Below are 21,168 nucleotides of genomic sequence, written 5' to 3'. Positions count from 1 at the left end.
ATTTGAAAAATAACTCAAAGAGGAAAGTTAAACAAGGTAGGTGAGATTGCAGAAGGTAGCATAGATGGTCAACTTTCTAGATTAGGAAAGAAACCGGGGGGTAACGAGGTAGTTGCAGGGTGAAAGTGACAAGCCAGGACGTGCGTTGGGAGTCGGGGTAAGGAGCTTTTAGAAAATTTATTTATCCGGCATAAAATATTATAGCAAATCCTAACTATCGTATGGATTCGAATATAAGGTTGCAAATGTTAAAAACAAAAAACAAAACAAAAAAGTTGCAAATGTTGGTGTACGCATTGTGAATTTTATATAATCAACTATTTGATGCCAGCTCTGATGAAAGAATATGCCTGAAAAACCTGAGTTCGTATAGAATATTAGTAGTTTGAACAGCATGACTCATGCAAAGCAAAACAGCATGACTTATGCAACATTGAGAAATTCAGAATACAAGTGGAAACATTATCTTAGACCTTTGTTCACATTGAAGATTTTTATATGAAAGAATATGTGTGAGAATCCTGAGTTTTTAAGGAATATCGATCAGTTAAATAGTTTGAACAACATGACTCGGACTCGTGCAACGCAACGGCATGACTCGTGCTATGCAACTTATGTCATAAGAATACAAGAGGAAACCTTATCTTAGACTTAAACCTTGGTTCACATTACACCTGACTTGACCTAACCAAATTTTACGAAATATTTTTTTTTATTTGGGTCAAATAATGGAACGATATCCACTAAAGATTACAGGCAAGAAGTATGATCATATTGTTTAATTAGTGGAGATCAAACCATATCCACAAGTACTCCAATTCATTAATCATTATTATAAGTTCAACAAATTTATTATCATCTAAATGGTTAATTATCTATTTTTCCTTCAAAATTATCATATACCCATTAAATAAATATTAAATACACGTTAAATACCCATCATATCTACACGAAGTTAAGAACTTAAGACTACATTTTATATACCCATTAAATAAATATTAAATATCAAATAAAAAGTTCAAAATCAGTTCAGACCTATATCACAAGATTTACTGTATATACACGCTTAATCATCAAACACCAAATAAAATTAAAATTAAACGAAAAATACTTCCAGTTTATCCGAAATAGAACAGAAAACTTAAAAATTAGAAAGACAAAATCCCCAAATTATCAAAACCATTAGTGATAAAGTAATCCGGTTCTTCTCAAAATTTGAGGAATTTGACTCTTTAATTTTCGAGTTTTGTGTTTTATTTCAGATGGATATGAAATTCATTACTTTAATCGCTATTTTCTTTTAATTTTGATTGGTGTCTAATTAAACTAAAATTAATCATGGTGGAAATAAATATAATCCGAACTTTGAGTTTGTAGAGAAACTAGTATTTAATATTCATCTAGTATTCTAGTGAATATATAGAATGAATTTTTAACTTTAGATGAATATGGTGCTGTATGATAATAGTTTTCATAGAGAAATATATCGGTAACGCACATCTTAGCGACTAGACAACGATTCTATCAAATCTTCGATCAATTATTGCCAACGAAACTTACTCTACTCTGACAACAGAAACAAACAAAAAAACGAAACACAAGTGGAGAAAATAATGAATTATCGATCAGCATCTCGAAAACTAGTTAAACATAAGCAGCTATGAGTTTGAACCATAAAATCTCTATTATTCGTTGTCATCTTCATCCTCTTCTCTTGCAACTTACTAGTTTCATCATCACTACTATGATCATTATCATAACTGAATTTGTGATCCTCCTCATTAGACTCTTGCAATGCAAGTAAAGGCATGGAATTAAGGTTATTATTAGTCTTGGAGTAGATGCTAAAAGAAGACAGTGGTGATCTCCTTAGCTTGTTAGCAATAAGCAATCTCCTTCTCTTGTTCAACGGACTCTCCACTTTCTCTAGATCCTTGGAGTTGCTCGCTTCAAATAGATTCCCAAATGATTTCGATTTCCCTATGTAATGATTTGATAATCCTCTCCTGAATTAGAAAAAAAACACAAGGTTAATTAAAATTTGGGAAGACAAATTAAATGCCAAAAATTGAAAAGATGATCAAAGAAAAAACGTACTTGATCGGAAGAGAATCTTCCAGAGAGGAACCAAACCATGTTCCTCGTGACGAAACGGCACCGTCCTCTTCCTCGTTTGCGCTGCTTTCTCCCGACACGACTACAGATGATGAAGAACTCTCTGATATCTCCTCCGACAGAGACTTAACACATCTCCTTAATCCGATCCCGCTTCCACCGCGGCTAGATTCCTCCGTCAAGAACAGAGCCGCCGGTGCAGCTTCATCCTGCACCGCCGTACCAGCTTCAAACGTCGAACCTGCCAGAAACTCCATTTCTCAGTTCTTCTAGCCTTCTCCTCTTCGACCTCGTCTCCTCCTGTTATTCCACCAACCGGACTTAGCTGTCATCAACCGGCGATGCGCGCAAGTTAAGAGCTCGAGTTAAGAACTAATCTCCGGCGGAGAGAAAGAAAGTTGGCTTATAAAGAATTTATTATATACGCATAGGATGAGTCACAGTATTTGAGTCTCTCTCTGTGTAATACGCGCAAATGTTCTAAAAATAGTACCCCGAGGGAAAAGACGCTAACGGCGACTTTGACGTTTTTGACACGTTAATGATTTCGTGGTCTCTGCAGATTGGCTAGCTCTCGGACCTTAGCCGTACGTTTCGGAGTTACTGTCTCCGTTAAGTCCGATGCTGTCCGATGTACCCGATAGTTCAGTGGTCGTTATAACAGCCAAAAACCTTATCCAATTCTCATTATTACTGATTTTTTTTTTTTTGAAAAAAAGGTAAAAGGTAAAAGTAGTAAATTTACGTCAGTGAAACCAGATAGGATTTGAACTAATTCATACTGAAATGATATCTACACGGATTTTGACATAATTAGTTTAGTTTTTGCAAGTATATACTATTAAATAATAATTTGAAAAAGCACAAACAAACTTGGGACTTTATCAAAGTGAATTTTGGAAACAACGATGTCTAAATGCATGAAGCAAAGGGGTCTCTCTTGAATGTGATGATTGAATCCTTTATGAGGACATTGTGGTTTTTGTATGCAAAAGATTGGCAAGGTGTGAAGAATCTCATTACAGTACTGCCCTCACGGGTGTAACTAGGCATGGGCATAAAATCCGGAACCCGAAATCCGAATCGAATCCGAACAAAAAAACCCGACCCGTTATCCGATCCGAAACGTAAAAATACCCGGACGGGTCTTGTAGGGTGGTACATAAAATATCCGAACCCGAAGTGTTATTAACCGAACCCGAACGGTAACCTGAAAAATCCGAAATTAATAGTCAATATAATTATTTTGAAATATATATAAGTATTTCAATTATTAAATTCAATATTTGTGGTAATATTATATATAATAATAAATATTAAAATTCTAATAAATGCTTTAAGTACACAATTAGTTATAAATAAGTATTTTATAATTTGCTCATTGAAATAAAAATTCTACTCTCTGTAAGTCAATACATATTTTTTACAAATGATGTTTGTTTTCATGCTTGATTTAACATTTTATTGTTATTTTATCAATTTTATATGTGATAGATTAATTTTTATTTAATTTAGATGTTTTTCTTTATGTTTTACTTCAAAAATTTTGTTTTTTACTTTGGTTATATCCGAACCGAACCGATATAACCCGAATCCGTACGATATATGATTACTTTATGGGTTTTATGATGCAATACAATTTTGAACCGAACCCGAAGTGTTATTATCCGAACCCGACCCGTACTAATAAAATTTTAGTATGAGACCTAGAAGCATAAATCTGAAAACCCGATCCGAATACCAACGGGTACCCGAACGCCCAGGTCTAGGTGTAACCAAGTCTAACGAGCTTCCTTGAAGGTAAAGAAAGAACAAGGAAACTGTTTTTTTCATACATTTTTCCATTATTTAAAAAAAAAAAATCATAAAATGTCACAAACGTAGCACAACATTTTTCCATTACTGATCTTCTAGCTATCTCACTAAATAGAATAATCTTAACCCCCTTAACCCCTAACATGAAACTTCAAGACATAAATGAACTAAGGGGACTTGATCAGTGACTAAAAAGCTATACCTAGAGCGACAGTATCTTATATACGTATAAAAAGTCTACATCTGCTTCTCCACTGAAGATAACATTCCCAGGAGATGGAAGAGCAGACACAACATGATCACATTTTCAGACAACAGAACATGGCTTCAATCATACAACAGCTGAAGTAGTGCGTCTAAGATCAACATCGTTCCTGAGTTTCTCACTCGGCGGTGTACCCTTAAAACTTCCATATCTCATGGGCCTAGGTATGTAAAGAGAGCTGAGAATCTTCTCCAAAGCCACCACCGTGTACCTCACGTACTTGCTCGAACTAGCATCTTTCTCAACCAACGGCCCATAGTTCTGCATATAGCTTCTGTAAACCGGCACAACAGCCTGAACAATCTGCTGACAAACCCTCTCCCTCAAATCTTTCTCAGGCACGACCCACGTGGACTGCTTCTTATACATCTCATCAAACGCATCGTTAAAAGACTTCAGCCTCTTCTTGACGAGATCACGCGCCGTGGCGTGTCCGCCAGAGAAGAGTATAAGCCCTTCCCTGCTCAAATGGCTTGGGAGCTTACCCCAAGTGTCTCTAAGGAAGACGGTAGCGTAATACTCCTTGTACTGATCATGCTCCTTCAGCCAGGAGTCTCCTAACTGATCACCAATCCTCGTACCCTTTAAGCTCTTGTAAAGATGATAATGATTGTTCATACCGAAGAAATGAGCTAGCGTTTGATCCGGATAGGCTTTCATCCACGCCTCCATGTTCTGCTCTATCATTTTGATGATTCTTAGAATCTCAACCGTTAGCTGATTCTCTTGGAACCTCTCTGATCTCCAGCTCTTCTGTATGAGCAGAACTTGACTAAGCGTTGATTTGTACTTATCTCCTACAAGTTTATTGCAGTAATCAGTCACAAAGCTGACAAGCCTAGGCACACCGCCATCGCTAGGCGGCTGGATCTGTTTCTGAATCTCCACCTGAACCAGAAGCTCCCAGAAGATCTCAGCCGCGCCGTCTATCAGCTTCTTGATGATATCTCTAGTGAAGCTTTGGATCTCAACACAAGCTGCTCCGCCAAAGAGACGGTTAAAGTCTCCCCTCAGTTTGTTTAAAGAAGTGAAGATGTCTAACAGCTTCAGAAGCTTGATTGGATCTTTCTTGGAATCGGTAACGGTTTTACCGAACTGGAGAAACGCGAGCATCCCCGCTTGAGCAGCTATCTTGGAGAAGCAATCTAACCAAACGTTTGAACCGAATCTCTCAAACACGTCGCCGCAAAGCTTGAACTCTGCTTCGAAGAGGTGCTTGACCGCAAACTCTAAATGGTTCCCCCACTGAGAAATGTAACCTTCGATGCTCTGCACGTCGTTGAACTCGGTGACTGATATGTCTAGATAGTCCAGGTCAAGCGCTTGAAGACTAGCTCTAACGTTAGAGCTCCTCACTTCAACGTAAATCGAAACGCACATTTCGAGTCTGTTATTCGCTCTGAGCCTCCCGAGAACGGCTTGCAGTTTGTGGATTACGGTCACAGGCAGCTGAGGCGGCGCGATGCACGCTTGTTCTCCTAATGGCGGCGCCATTGGAAGTGGGACGCTGTTGTCCTTCAACAGCCTCCTGAACTCGTTCTCGAGCTTGTCTAAAGCGGCGTCCCTAAGCCCGCCGTCAAGGCGAGCTTTCTCTTGTTGAAACTCCCTGAGACCTTTCAAAGACTTCTTCAGATTCGAAAGATACTTCTCGTCAGCAACGCTGTGGTCTTCCAGATACTCGACTATGTCCTCCAGCCACTGGATAGCTAACCCACAGTTCTCGCCTAGGAATCTCAACGCTTCCTCTAACCGCTTTAAAACGGCTAAGTAGCCGGAGAGATCGTTCTTGGGGTCTGATAGCAAAGACTTCTCGAGTCCGTGGACAGCGTCCAACACCTTGAGGACTGCAGCTGCTGGACCGACGGCTCGGTTAATGTGGCCGCCGACAGCCACGAGAGCTTCTCTATCTGCTCGTATGGGTCTTACAGCGGCCTCAAGGGAAGGCAGTCTCTGCTTAATCTCGTCAAACCTAGGACTGGTGCGCTCCAGAGCTAAACCAATGGCTTTAGATTTCTCTAGGCTCGATTTCAAATGGTTAGTTGCAGCTATTAAGCTCTGTATCCCTCTATCCACCATAGCAGGTTCCGCCATTACTAAACTTAAATCAGAATAAGAACCCTAGAAAACTCAGAACTCTCACTCCAAGACACTAATTAGCTTCCAAACTAATAAAGATGGAGACTTTTAATAAATCAAACCCAGAAGCTACTTAGCAACAAAGCTAGACAAAGAAACCTCCACAGCTACCAAGCAACCCCTGAAACAATAAAGTTTTCACCTTTTTAAGTGGAACAACACAAATGAAAGGGATCATGTAGAGGTAATGTCTTTTACTGTAATGGGTCGCCGGAGCAGAGTCGATCCAGCCGGCGGCAAAGGCGTGAGCTTGGCGGAAGAAACGAAACGGCTTGAGATTCTTCAGAGAGAGAGAGAGAAAAGAGAAAGAGAGAAACTTTTTATTGTTTTTTGACAGTTTTTTTTTTTTTTTGGCCGACGGAAACTGACAAAGTGCAAGACAGTCGAGCACAAGGTTTCATACAGTATCACTTGCGAGTTGCGACGATTTTTTTTTTTTTTTTTCACTGTTTTCTTTATTAAACGATAACAAAATCAACAAACATGTCTAACAAAAAAAACTAAACAAACAAAACAACTAAGGGTTTTTGCAACGGGAAAATTATCACCAGGACTTAACCATACAAATATATGTATGATACCAAGAAATAAGTATCCTCAAACACTGTCTGAATTTCGTCCAATTGCTCTCTGTAATGTCCTCTACAAAATCATAACCAAGATTTTGGTTTTTCGGCTGAAATCTTCTCTCGACAAAATTGTCTTGGATTCACAAGCAGTGATAATGTTATGATTGCCCATGAGCTTATGCATTCTCATAAATCAAGGAAACGAGTGTCCCAGACATATATGGCTGTTAAGACAAACATCACTAAAGCTTATGATCGTGTTGATTGGAATTTTCTCGAAGGTACCTTACGAGCATTTGGCTTTGCAGAAAAATGGATAACTTGGGTAATGGCTCTGGTCAGTACAATTGAATATTCAGTGCTTATTAATGGTGTTCCTCAAGGACATATCATTCCACGGCGGGGGTTACGTCAAGGGGATCCAATATCTTCATATCTATATATTCTCTGTGCTGATATTTTGAGTCATCTAATTGATGTTCAAGTCCGGCGTAAGAAAATAAATGGTATTAAAATCGGACAAGGGACTCCATATGTTACTCATATATTTTTTGCGGATGACTCTCTCTTTTTCTGCATTGCTAATCAAAACAATTGCAAGGCTCTAAAAGAAGTGTTTGATATCTATGAAAAATGCTCTGGTCAAAAAATAAATCAAGACAAATCAGTAATAACTTTTGGTTCTAAGGTTCATGGTTCCAAACAAGACTCCTTGAAACACATTCTTGGAATTTCAAATCATGGTGGTGATGGGAAGTATTTGGGTCTACCAGAACAGTTTGGATGGAAAAAAAAAGAAATGTTTAGTACCGTTGTTCAACGTGTTAAACAGAGAACGTCTCATTGGAGTACTAAATTTCTTTCACCAGCTGGTAAAGAAGTTATGATCAAATCGGTTGCTGTATCAACCCCTATCTATTCTATGTCACATTTTAAACTCCCTGTGGCAACAACACAAGAGATAGATGCCATCTTAATGAGATTCTGGTGGGGTAAAAATGATCTTAAAGGTTTATCATGGGTGGCTTGGAAAAAATTACAGTATACGAAGAAATAAGGAGGGCTTGGATTCAAAGATTTACCCAAATTTAATTATGCTTTGCTTGCCAAACAAGCATGGTGAATCTACTCAAAACCAAACTGTCTCTTTTCCAAACTTTATAAAGCCCGACATCTTAAAGGAAAACAACTTCTAGAAGGGAAAACATGTCGTAAGCAGTCATATGAATGGGCATCTTTGCTTGCTGGTATTGATGTTTTAAAGAAAGGATGTAGCTACATTGTGGGAAATGACAAAGATATACAAGTTTTCAAAGATAACTGGTTACCTGTTATTCCACCTCGGCGTGCTTCTACAAGAATGAATTGTGATTTACTTGTTAGTGATCTGATTACAACTCCACCTTACAACCATTGGAATCCGGTGGCACTACATTCCTATTTATGCGACGAGGACCAACGTCTCGTAAGCCAGATATATTTAAGCCAAACAGAAAAAGAAGATAAGTTTATTTGGAGTCATACACGAGATGGAAACTATACGGTGTCTTCTGGGTATTAGGTTGCTAGGCATGCACCAGAGTTTTTGATTGAAGCTCCTCCAATTCCTTATGGTGATCCTATTCTAAATGATAAGATTTGGAAATTAAATATAATGCCCAAACTTAACCATTTTCTTTGGCGTATTCTATCGAAGGCTATTGGAACAACTACACGACTAAATTCAAGAGGAATGAATTTAGATCCTATCTGTCAGAGATGTGGATTGGCAGAAGAGACAATCGACCATTGTTTTTTCACGTGCCCAGATTCAATATGTATTTGGAGATTTTCAAATCTACCTTTTACGGCTCCATTATTAACAAATGATTCTATGGACAATAAAATCGGGTTTCTGCTGCATATTCAAGGCGTACAATATCTTTCGTTGTATCAACGGTTGTTACCTTTTTGGTTACTATGGCGTATATGGAAAAAGAGGAATTTTCTTCTCTTTAGGAAACAAATACTGCAACCAAATGTCACAGTGGACAATGCTTACGCTGACGTTAGAGAATGGATATCTCATTTATGTTCATCATCTCCTACAGTAAGCAATACAAGCGCAGTTTCTTCTTTGCATGCCTTATCATCGTGGAAACGTCCAGATCAAGGTTTTCTAAAATGTAATTACGATGCAGCATATGATTTAAATTCGAACCAAGTTCGAGGTGCATGGATTATCCGGAACTGTTATGGTCATCCTTATATGTGGGGTTCGGCTAATTTGGGGTTCTCTAATTCCAGTTTAGTTGCAGAGACAATGGCTTTACTTGCCGCAATGCAGAATGTTTGGATAGGAGGATATAGCAATATGATATTCGAAGGAGACTCAGAAATCTTGGTTAAAACGATCAATGATCAACTAACGAACTCAACCATTCATAATCTTCTTGAAGAAATTACTAGCTTGAAGAATAAGCTTTCTACAACAACATTTACTTTTGTCAAACGTAATGGAAATCAAGCCGCCCATGAAATTGTTCGACATGGTCCAGCAAATTCTATTTTTGAAAATTGTAAAGTTTATCCACCTAAGTGGTTAACTCCAACTTTTTATTCAGATATTATGCTTTCAAATTAATAAAATTTAAGTTCGTCGGAAAAAAAAAACAAAAAAACTAAGGGCACAACACAAGGCCCATATAGCATAAGAGCCCAAGAAACCCAACTATTAGATACAGCTTGCGGCCGTAAGCACAGCAAGTAGAAACCATTGAGGAAAGATGATTAGTCATCCACCACGAGTTCGGTCGACAAACGATTCATGATCCACGTGTCAAGATAACCAATCACCGTCTTCCTTCGGAGCCAGCAACGAAGCGCGATGGAGCTCCACCAACAGGAGAGACAAGCCGGTGAAAAGCCGCTCAAACAGAGAAACTCTCACCAATATCAAAGTCGCTAAGCCTAGACTGCGGATCAAACGTTTCGGAGAGGAGAAATCAACCGTCTTCGATCGAGCCAGTCAACATCGATTTTCCTGAATTAACGATCAGACATCCTTGTTGATACGAATAAGCTTGAGGATGAAACAACCCAGCCGAAGGGAATGAAAGAGACATCGGAAGATTAGCTCAAGAGTCGGATGAGCGAAGGAAATACATGAAATGCCGATCAAACACAAACCCAGAGAAAAGACTCCGGAAGAGAGCCGGCGAAGTAAATACTATAGAAGCTATCACTCTCTGGAGGCAAAAGCTGGCGAAGCCGGTGATAGCGAACAACCGCTTCCCAGAGTCAGAGCCCGATGGTCGGGACTTTGTACCGGATTTTACCGGATTAAAATCCGGCGAACTAACACAAAGATCGCTCTCTCTGAAAAGGAAACTAAAGAAAAAGAAGAGAAAGCATCAAAACCAAAGACATCCCCTTCCTCTGAAAGATTTTTCTGGAGATAAGACGAAGAGAGAATCGCTGCTCTCTCTAAAAGTAGAGAGAGAGCTCTGTCTGAGATTTAGTTATAAACATAACTTTCTATTAAAAAAATTAGATTCATTAAAATGATAATAACATAACTTTTTGTTTAATAATTTCATTTTTATGTTTTGCTTTTTCTGTCGATAAAATTATGCTTAATTTGTGATTTACTTTTAGAACATCTATCATTTATCATATTAAAAGTGAAGTACAAATGGGAAATAACCATTGATTCACAACTAATATTACACTTTTTGCCACTGGGAACAACATTAATTCTTCGATTGATCATTATTGTCTATTCGTAATTTATCACAAGTTAAAAAGCCCATTCAACGTATGTATCCAATAATCATTGGTTTACTCTTAAACCAACCAATCGAAAAACAGACCCAATTTGCATTTGTTTACTCGGTCTAATCGCGGTTAGAATTTCATTTTTTTAGCATGCCTATAATTTCATTTATCTGCATAAAAATGTAGACATCTATTAATAAACTCAGTGCATAAAATTATGTCTGTACGTTTTTGGTTTTGTGTATACATTAAATTGTTAAAATTGTATTTGGTTTTGTACATAGTAACAGTATATATGAATTATTAATCAAACCAAGCTAAATGTTATAGATAAAACAATCGTTCAGGAAAATTTTAAAATGTAGTAATATACAAACAATTTTAACTAAGTCAACCAAAATCATATTGTCTGACAATATACCCGACATATATCTATAATAATAAAGTTGGATTGCCTCTCTCCTCCTGCGTCCACGTCATCAAGGAAGGAGGGGCAAATCATGCCACCTGTCGTCAGCTTTTCATGAACAAAAAACCGGACTTCGTTCTCTTCCTTTTTAGAACGAAACGCATCACTTCGTTCGCTTATAAATTTCTCTATGATGGCCTATTGGGTTTAATTATTATTTTCGAAAAGCCCAAATAGCTTCTGAAACATTCTTCTTCCACCTTCTGCTGTCTAGCCGGATAACTCTCCTGCTGCCGACTACAAAAAACAAAACGTCATCGGTTACAAATCTCGAGAAAGAACAATAATTAGAGAGATTTTATTTCAGGATAATTACCGCATGATAAAGAGAAGAAGTTGAAGAGTCATGTGAACGCCTTAACAGAAAAATCATTCATAATAGACTCGAGAGGAAACAGTGATCTCATGGCATTGAAGAGGACAGGAGGAGATAGAGTAAAATTAGGATCAGTCAGGTTCATGAGAGGATTATAGAGTTAAAAGGATATCGATTTTAAGCAGAGTTGCGGATCTCTGTTTAGATCGGCAGTTGAGTTCCAGACAACTGAGTTGTCGCCAGCGAAGAGACAACGAATCATTACGATGAACGTGCCTTGGTCTTCTTATAACTTTCGCATTGAATCTTTGACTCAAAAACTTTTGTTAAGCTTATTTTAGTTCACTTAATTTTTCTAGTCTGATTCGATTTAATATTAACATCCTATTTCTGTTACAGATTGGAGTGATTTGTTGTGTTGATCATCAGTATCTAATCAAAAGAAGAGTCTTAAGTTTCATTATATCCATGATATATTTTCTCATTTTGATTGTTAAAATATTAATATTGCGAAACTGACTCTGTAACAGAGTTTGATAGCAAGATACTTACGTTTTACATACACCAAATCGAAAGAGACTCAACCTTTTTGAAACCTTTTATGGCTACTCTCTAATGTTTTTGTGGCTTTGTTTACTTGAAAATGATGGTGATTATTTATGTTTATTGTATGCTTTCAGTATGCTAAGAGTTGCTACACGCCTTTTCTCTTCTTGGAATTGGAAACTGATTGGGTGATGAGGAGAAGGAAGTCATTCTTAGAGGTGTTTAGTACCAGGTTCTTGCAAAACTGTAACACCATTTTATGGAATGATGGTTTTACCTGCAGGCCATATGCAATCGCAGAACCTGGCTTCAATATGCCTTGCAATTATGCAGAAACTATTATAGGCAATGAGCCCTCCGGTTGTTTAAGCGAAGAATCTTCAGTCTCAAACTTTTGCATCTCTCTTCAACATTTGATCCATACCATAAATAAAAGACACCTACTTTTGGAATTGCTAAAACATATAACCGCTTGTCAGTTTCATGCCAACTATCCACAAAGACACATTTAGCTGACTACTTCTTGGCATCGTGTCCAGTAATAAAAAGATCATCTGCATTTATAAACTGTGTTTATTAGCTTCTTATAGTCGTAGAAAGCTTCTGTTATACTTCTTTTGTTTCGTGGAACTACATGATATTTTCTATATCTTGCAGGTACGGTGTTTAGATGATGTTACAGGTTTTTTTGGTCTTATTGTTCAAATTACCACAGAGAAAGGACGATATGTAGCAAGAAGTTATAATCCTCGGTAATAACTATTTATGCCATCTTCTTACTTCATCAATTTATTCAATTTATCTGTACAGTGAGTTTATGTATATCAAGCCAAATTTCTCAAGGTCATATATTGTTTTTGTAAAGAAATTAAAAGGTGTATATGAAAACACTTTTATTCTCAGGCAGCTTAATACATCTACTGCGGTGCTCTTCTTTTTGAAATCTTTCTAACACTTGATGAAAAGGGGAATCGCAAAAGAACAGCTTCTTTCTGATAATCGAATAATAGAACACCAAGCTTACAGGTAGATCAGTTACTTTACTGATATAGTCTAAACAAATGAATAGCCAAGAAGAAGACAAGGGGGCTACTCACCGAGATTACAAGTCGTCAACTCTCTATTTCAGCTGACCCGATGCCACATCAAGTGGCAAAACATCTCCCCCACCAATCCTAATACCAATATGGAAGTTCCAAATTTTATCTTCTTCTGAAAATAACAAGAATATAGATTAACATAATTAATGAATTTGTATATTAAATGGACACTGTATGAAAACAATTAAATAAAGGCAAGTCAACCAATTATTTCATGCACGTACAATCAACAGACAGGTGGCCTTTCCTACCATTTTATATATGTTTGTTCGATTGCTACATCAAGTTTGAACACTCTTTGCAAATTCCAAAAAAAGGTTGTATTTCTTGTACATAACTGATTTCTCATACTTGCCAATTCTAATATTTCTATAGCTATATTTTTTTAAAATATTTGTGTGGTGTTAAAAGATAGTTCATTCTTTGGGTTTACGACGCTCAAAAAGATTATATTGAGTTTATTAGTAATGTCTAGCAGGATGAAGAAACTAAAAAAAAAGAGATACAGAAAGTGGAGACGGTGTTTTAACAAGTTATCTCTATATATAAATAATAAATTTTGGATAAATAATAAAATATAATAAATAAAAAGTATTAATTAATAAAATGCAGTAATTTCATAAAATATACAATAAATTAATTTTATATAAGGGAGTTAAAATAAAATAATATATATTTTAAAATTAATCATAACACTTATTTTGAAAATTCTAGTAAGTTATTTAAGTATGGTTTATTTTTTTCAAAGATAGTAATATATAATACACTTATTCATATATTTGCCCAAAGTAGTAACAATAAATATTATGTTTTCATTATGTCTACCAAATTTAAAATAATCTTCTTTACATCTATTTTTCATTCTTTAAATTAGTAATTATTAAAATGTATAAAAAATAAAAGTACCAATAAATTTTTATAAATATATTTGAAAAGAAAATAAAATGTGAAAAAATTCCATCCTACTTACTATTATAGTAAAATAAAACAAACATTTAAAAATCTAAAATAATTACAATCATGTAATTTAAATTAATATTGAAAACATATAATTTCTTAAATGAATAATAAACAACAAGTATAAGAGAATAACCTGAAGAAGATTAGTGAACAATAAATATCACTTTCCCTAGATACGTTCGGGCCACACCTGCCTACCGACGAATGTGATTTCACGCATTCAACATCACAAAAACTATTGAACAAATGAAAAATGATTTTTTATAAAAGAAAATAAATAACATAATACATATAGGACACAAATACATAAATACAAGCTTTCTTAAAACAAATTACTAATTTACTTCCTTTATATATACGCCACGCCTTGAATTGTCCTACTTTACGCATATTCTCTCATCACCACAGAACCAGAAATCAGTAAACCATTTCCTGCTACTACATAACAGTGTCATAAACTAAAAATGTTCATTACAATAAAATAAAGAAGGAGAACATTAAGATGCTACACACGATAACATCATATAAAACAACACAACTAATCAAAGTGTTTTCTTTGTAGGAACAGAAGCGATGATGCACAACAGAAGGAAGCTGGATCCTTTGGAAAGAAGTAACACAATGAGTAATTTAGAAGAACAAGGGGAGCTGAACTTGCAAAGACATGTGGACATGTCCGTTGCATTAGTTTTTTATTTTATTTTCAAGCTCAACGAAGTTAGAGCACTCCAAGTCTTTATTAAAAATAGATGCATGAACAAGTGTGGTGATAGAGGATGACACTTTCTACCACCGACGAAGCTAAAGTGTTCCCGAGAGCTGTGACATAATCAGTAGACCAAGAACCCAGCCTTGGCAGGAGATTAGTGATACTGAAAATTAGATTCTGCAGTTCTGTGAAACACTCTGGACGCAACAAAGTCTCTTTATCTTAAGTGGAAGAAGACTCAAGGATAATCAGTGGCAGATGTAGAGAGGTAGGAAAGGGGGCAGCTGCCCCATATGAATTATTGAGAAAAATATTATTTGCATTCATTTTTTGAAAATATTATGATTTAGTGTTAAATTTCTTTTAATGCCCCCATGATTTTAAGGTTGAACTTTATATTGTCCTTGGTGAATCTTATGGCTGGCTCCGCCACTGAGAATAATAGTCGTTTGTCGCATATTACTCAATGATTCTACTACCAGGATCTCAAATCTGCAACATGCTTGAAACATGAAGAAGAGAAGACGCATATGTATCCAATTTGTTCATTTTAATTTTCAGATTATTAACGGTTACACTACATTGAAGATATTTTGGCTAAATTACATAAACCAATCATATTATAGTTTTATTGTAAACTCACACGCCCGTAGGGCGGGCCAACCACTACTTAACTATATTTTTCTAAAAGAAAACCGTGAGACATATATACTGTATGTGGAATGTTAGTAATGTATTTGATTGAAGATATATGAAATCTTAATCAGCTCCATAAAATATGGCCAAAATCAACCACTTTACCTCTAACTTAGCTTAACAACATCCTATTTTTGCTATCACATTAACCAAAAAGATTTCAATCTTTCACATACAATCTATAAATGAACAACCAGAATATTTGTATCCTATATACTATTACATAAATGAAAAAAAAATTGGCAATATTTAAAGAAATTATATTTCCTTTAAAAATATTTATTTCGATATTCCTCTATATTATGAAGATAATCTTTTAATAGGATACAATAAAACAAATATTCTATGGATTAAACCAATCAATAATCGATTTTGTAGACTATTTACTCAAGTCTAAATATCTAATCTTAACAAACCAAATATGAGTACTATTAAAAATATCAGAAATGGTAACTAATAATTCTTTTTTAAGACGTGCCAATCAAGCAGTTGAGAATATTTTGTACAGATTTCTTTCATATTTTCCCAATCGCACAAACCATATATATACCTTCTATTACGTGAAACTCTATTGTTATTCATAAAGAAAAAAAAAACAAATCATGTCTAGCAAAACATGTTTTACTCTTCACAAGAATCTCAAGCCATATAAAATCGGATGGCCCATTCAAGTAATTTTGCATTGTGGAAACATAACACCTCCTAGAGGAGAATCTATCATGACTGTTGGTTTTCTTTTTAACGGTGAAGTGATCTTAGACAAGAAGAGGTAGAAAGAGATGAATCGAGAAGATGAATAAGCTAAAATTTTACTCATCGACAAAAATATATCAAACTCAGAAAATGGTTAGATATGTTTGTTTATTTTTATTTATATAAATATCTATAAAATGGTTATATACATCAAACCCATAAAATGGTTTTAGTACAAATATTTATATAAACCGCTTGAATCATAAACTGTACAAGACAATATATAAAATCACTGAAAATATCTGTTATAAAATGGTGTTGTTTAAAAATACATATTAAACCAATATTTCGATTGGCATATGTATAAAGTATATACATTTATAATACCAAAATGAAAGAAAACACCCGTGCGGGGGCACGGATCAAAATCTAGTTTTCTTTGAAATGTGTTTGGACTTTCCGAATCTTTTATTTTTTTTTGTCTTTCTGATTTAGTTTCGTAGACTTGTGATCATCTGCTTTTAGTGGTTACCATTTTTCAACTTTGTGGTAACGTAGGAGTTAGGCCTAAATTTAACTCACTTTGCTTCCAGCATAAATGATGATTTTATTCTTTTGTATGCAAATTTTTCCAGAATAAAGTTTTAACATTTGACCGCTGAAAAACTAAAAGTTTAACATTGACCAGATGAAAAAGTCATTAAAAGCATTTAAGTTCAATACTTCCTCCCTATCGTAACAAATATATATTACTCTCTCCGTATCACTTTAAGTGATGTTTTAATAGAAATTTTTTGTTTCATTTTAAGTGATGTTTTCAAGTTTCCACGTAAAAAGTAAATGTAATTTTATGTTTTTGACTATTTGTATTTTGCAGTATGACTTTTTATTGGTTGAATTATCTGCACTTATTGTTGGTTTTATACAAACGAGAAAGATTGAATAACATTTTGTAATTTCTTAACCGGTGTGCAAAAATTTTAAAACCAATTTATTGTGATACAGAGGGAGTATTATTTTACAGAAAAGTGTTATTTTATATTTTAATATAAATTAAGTGTTTGCCCGCGATTTCGTGGAAGGTAATATTATACAAAAGTACATGTTATGTTTATAATGTTATAACTGTTGAATAATAATTAGAAATATTAAAATTTTAGCATTTAATAGTTTGATAATCAAAAATTTCAGTATATATTTTTAGAATATATTAAACAATATTTAAATCTAAAATTCGCAGATAATTGATTGTAAAACTAATTTTATTTTAGCACGGAAAAAATAAATAAAAATCTAAAATATCAGCTATTGAAATTGTAAGATTTCAGCTATGATTGTATATGTAACAAAAAAATCACTTAAATAAATTATATTTTAATATATAAGTGTGTTATAATTTATATGATTTAAATGACTTATTATTTTAAAACATAATAACCATAAGTCACTTAAATTAATTCTACTTTAATAAATAAGATAATAAGCGTGAAATAACTCTAAATGATTTATAAATATTTATAAATATACATTTATATATTAAATTATGTTTTAATATAAAAATAAATAGTATGTTATAATTTATATGATTTAAATGACTTATTTTTTTAAACATAATAACCATAAGTCACTTAAATTACTTCTACTTTAATATATAAGATAATAAATGTGAAATGTTTATAAGTCATTATAAATATACATTTATACAATTATAATTAGATCTAGAAGCATTTACCATTTTGCATCTAAACGAGATGTGCTCAAGATTTATATAAATACATTTGAAAAAAGTCTCATAAATGATTTAGAAACTCTAATAAAATGATTTTGTAGGCCAGAAATAAATTTTTTTTTTAAATAATTCCAAAATCTTTATAAATCTCGTGTGGGTTTTAAAAAGCATAAATTTCCTAATAATGCCTTACATACAAATCTAATTCTTTATATAAGAATGTACAACCATTATTTTTATTTCTATACAAATTTATTAAAATATTTCAAATAAATATAAGTAAATAATTTATAAAAATAAAAATTGATTAAACATTATAATTCTTGCTATAATTATGCAATTAGTTACCATAAATTATTATTTGTAATATTACTTGTGCTTTTTGGTAACTTGTATTAATTGGTTCTAGAGTTTCCTTTTATTTTTAGATTTGATTAAAATAAATATTTAATTAAAGTCATCAACCAATCAAATTATAAAAATTTCTTGAAACTTCACCTATGAACGACACGTCAGCAAAAATCACTAAAATGACTTCTCAATTAATATATAGGGGGGTTTTTAAGTTAAATCCCAACTTTAACCATATTATTTGAACATGTTAATTGTAAAATAGTGTATTTTAAATATATAATTTTCATATAACAATAAATAATTTAAAATATATGTGAAAACTTTCTAATTGGCACTATTTTTTGGCGTCAATTGACACTATTTATAAAACAGAATATGGTTTGTCTTGAGTTGGTTTAACTTTGGTTGGTTAGATTTGGTTTAGTTTGGTTTAGGTTTTTTCTAACACCTAATAGTTAGTTTAATTCATGTGATATGTATGACTAGGGTATATACTTGAATGAATCATATGTTATCTATGACGTCTTCTTTGCTTTTTCAACTATGCTACATATAAAATTAAGTTCAAAAAAAAAAAAAAAACTATGCTACATATATCTTGCTGTATAGGAAAATGCATAAATGTAGTATATGGGGTTTGTCTATTGCCTCACACTTCATGTTGAATGCTTTCTGTGTCGGCATGATAAAATGTTTAACAAAATCCGAGTAAAACGAATCATGTAAACCAATAGAGAGGTTCATTAAAACAAGTACGAGTTACCTATATGAGCTTTTCTATAAAACAAGTACGAATTACCTTGTCAAAAGTCAAAACTAATGTCAATACAAAATAGCGGTTTGATTGGACCGCACTAGAAAACAGATCTCTGCCATTTTCTATTGTAAGTATGGCAACTAAGATAACGAGGATAAGTGCATGTCAGAGAATAGAAGATATGGCCTGATGATTGCACTTGCAACACGCGATTATTTTAGAAATTTGTCATACCATATAAAGTCCCAACTGTCACACACTCATTACACACTGTTGACTGTTAGTATAATTATCGATCCAAGTTAGCCTTTTGATCATAATGATCAAAATTGATGTAATCGCGTACGTCAGTCGTTAGACTCGTCACCAAGTTGGTTCAATGTTCATGTACGAGGAAATTAAATAAAACAAAACAAAGGTCCAAAGATATGTTTATGTATTGATATATAATGTATATATATGGTCAAGTCGTTTGGTAGAGGATAATTAAGCTTTATCCAGGGAAATAACCTGCAAGATCCCTTCACCGGCACCGACCTCGTCAACATAATTGTTGTTCAATACTTCTTGCTCACTGAGATTCTAAAAGCGGCTATGTTCTTGTACTAATAGGTGTTAAAGATGAGCTTGACGAGTTCCACATGACACTCCATTCAGGGGCAGATGCAGCTTACGACAGACGTGCCCCTGACTAACTTTTAATTTTCTTTAAGTAATCAACTCAAAAGCTTGATTTAAAAAAAAAATTGGCTCAAATTATGTGATAATTCCCCTGGCTAATTTAAAGTGTAATAGTAGTTTTCTCAGTAACTCGGTTAAAAGTTCTCCTATATCAGCCACTGATTCCACTACCGATGGATTGTAAGAATCTCTAGTCACATGACTCTCGTTTATAATGTATAACTCATCTCTTTGTGTCTGTCGATCAACCTCCTAGACGCATCTTTGATCAGATTAAGTACTTGTGTCGGGTTGACTTTTGGTTACTCCTTGTCGACAGGAAAGACTAGAGTTCCGATGAGGCGATGAGTGTTATGGCAAAGGAGAAAATTTCCATTTCTTTTTATTATTTGTTTGTTAGTGTTTTCTCTCTTAGGGTAGGTTGGTTGATTTTACGTCTTTGATGACCAAACGTATTTACATGGACCAACACCAAAAAGAAACTTGCATATACCATACAGAAAGTATTTACGAACATGACGTTTGATTTTGTCTCGTCTTGATGAAGTGTATTGGAATATAATACCCCACATCGAAAATTTAATGGAAATGTAAAAGGTTTAGGTCAATCCACTTGTCACTGATTGGTTTTAAGTTAGAAGCTCGTAACAAATCTGAATCTTCATTCAAACTAATTCTCATAACTGGCAAAAGATAAGTATATACCTTATGGTTAACTTTCAAGTAACTTTTTTTGTTTTGGTATCTAAAGCCTTGGTTTTGAAATATTTTGCTGAGAAAGACAGATAAACATTTGTGGCAACAAAGAGGCGTACACAAGCTCTTTTACAAATCTCAAATGAGGACTTTTGTACCACATGTTTTGGTGTGGTCGTCTTTGTATACACATGTTATCGTGTATCCTATTTTCGAAGGTGGGACGAAGTGTTAATGGTCTTTTAACTTTCCTTCCAAACAAGAAGCTGAAACTTTGACCATTAAGTTTTTTTCGTACCCTTAAGAGAGCGATATGGTTTTGATACATCGTGCCAAAGTGTTTGTCTTATGGATTGATGTTGATATACTTTGACACATGAAAAATGGATTAAAAATTGTCTAAAGTATTTATCAAAAGATAAAATTGTCACACGCAACTTCGTTCAAGACTCCAAACTCAACTGCATACATTAATATAGTTGACTCTTAACTTGTCTTCTAACGAACAAAAGATAATAAATTGAATTCACATTTATTCAAAGATACGTGAGTTCAACACCCAACCTGAACTAACTCATTAATAACTCATTTGACTTTCTAATCATTAATCCGTTAGTCAACTTTACATTTATTTTAGCAAAAAAAAACTTTACTTTGCCACCAACTGTATATATATTTGTATTAATAAAACAAAATAATGATCCACGGGAAAAATGAACATAAGTCCATAATCTTGCGCAATTAATTCCATAACCACTACCTTATACCCATATCGGCAGATAATCTAATTTTATAATGCACCAGGA

General features: G+C 34.1%; 2 protein-coding genes across 2 annotated transcripts; both read right to left on the bottom strand.

The window, feature by feature from the left end:
• Positions 1-1,517: 1,517 nt before the first annotated feature.
• Positions 1,518-2,726, bottom strand: LOC106332464. Its single transcript, XM_013770921.1, has 2 exons — positions 2,098-2,726; positions 1,518-2,006 (listed from the first exon to the last, which is right to left on the bottom strand). The coding sequence occupies exons 1-2, from the start codon at positions 2,370-2,372 to the stop codon at positions 1,619-1,621; spliced, it is 663 nt and encodes a 220-aa protein (XP_013626375.1). The 5' UTR covers positions 2,373-2,726; the 3' UTR covers positions 1,518-1,618.
• A 1,210-nt stretch (positions 2,727-3,936) lies between these two features.
• On the bottom strand, positions 3,937-6,704 carry LOC106336136 (exocyst complex component EXO70A1-like). The gene is made up of 2 exons (XM_013774873.1): positions 6,530-6,704; positions 3,937-6,452 (listed from the first exon to the last, which is right to left on the bottom strand). Exon 2 carries the CDS (start codon positions 6,284-6,286, stop codon positions 4,262-4,264), a length of 2,025 nt encoding a protein of 674 aa, XP_013630327.1. The 5' UTR covers positions 6,287-6,452; positions 6,530-6,704; the 3' UTR covers positions 3,937-4,261.
• Between the last annotated feature and the right edge of the window lie 14,464 nt (positions 6,705-21,168).

The sequence above is a fragment of the Brassica oleracea genome, chromosome C3, assembly GCF_000695525.1.
Source record: "Brassica oleracea var. oleracea cultivar TO1000 chromosome C3, BOL, whole genome shotgun sequence".
Taxonomy (NCBI): domain Eukaryota; kingdom Viridiplantae; phylum Streptophyta; class Magnoliopsida; order Brassicales; family Brassicaceae; genus Brassica; species Brassica oleracea.
Note: the sequence above shows the minus strand (reverse complement) of the source record. Positions and strands in the feature narration are given on the sequence as shown.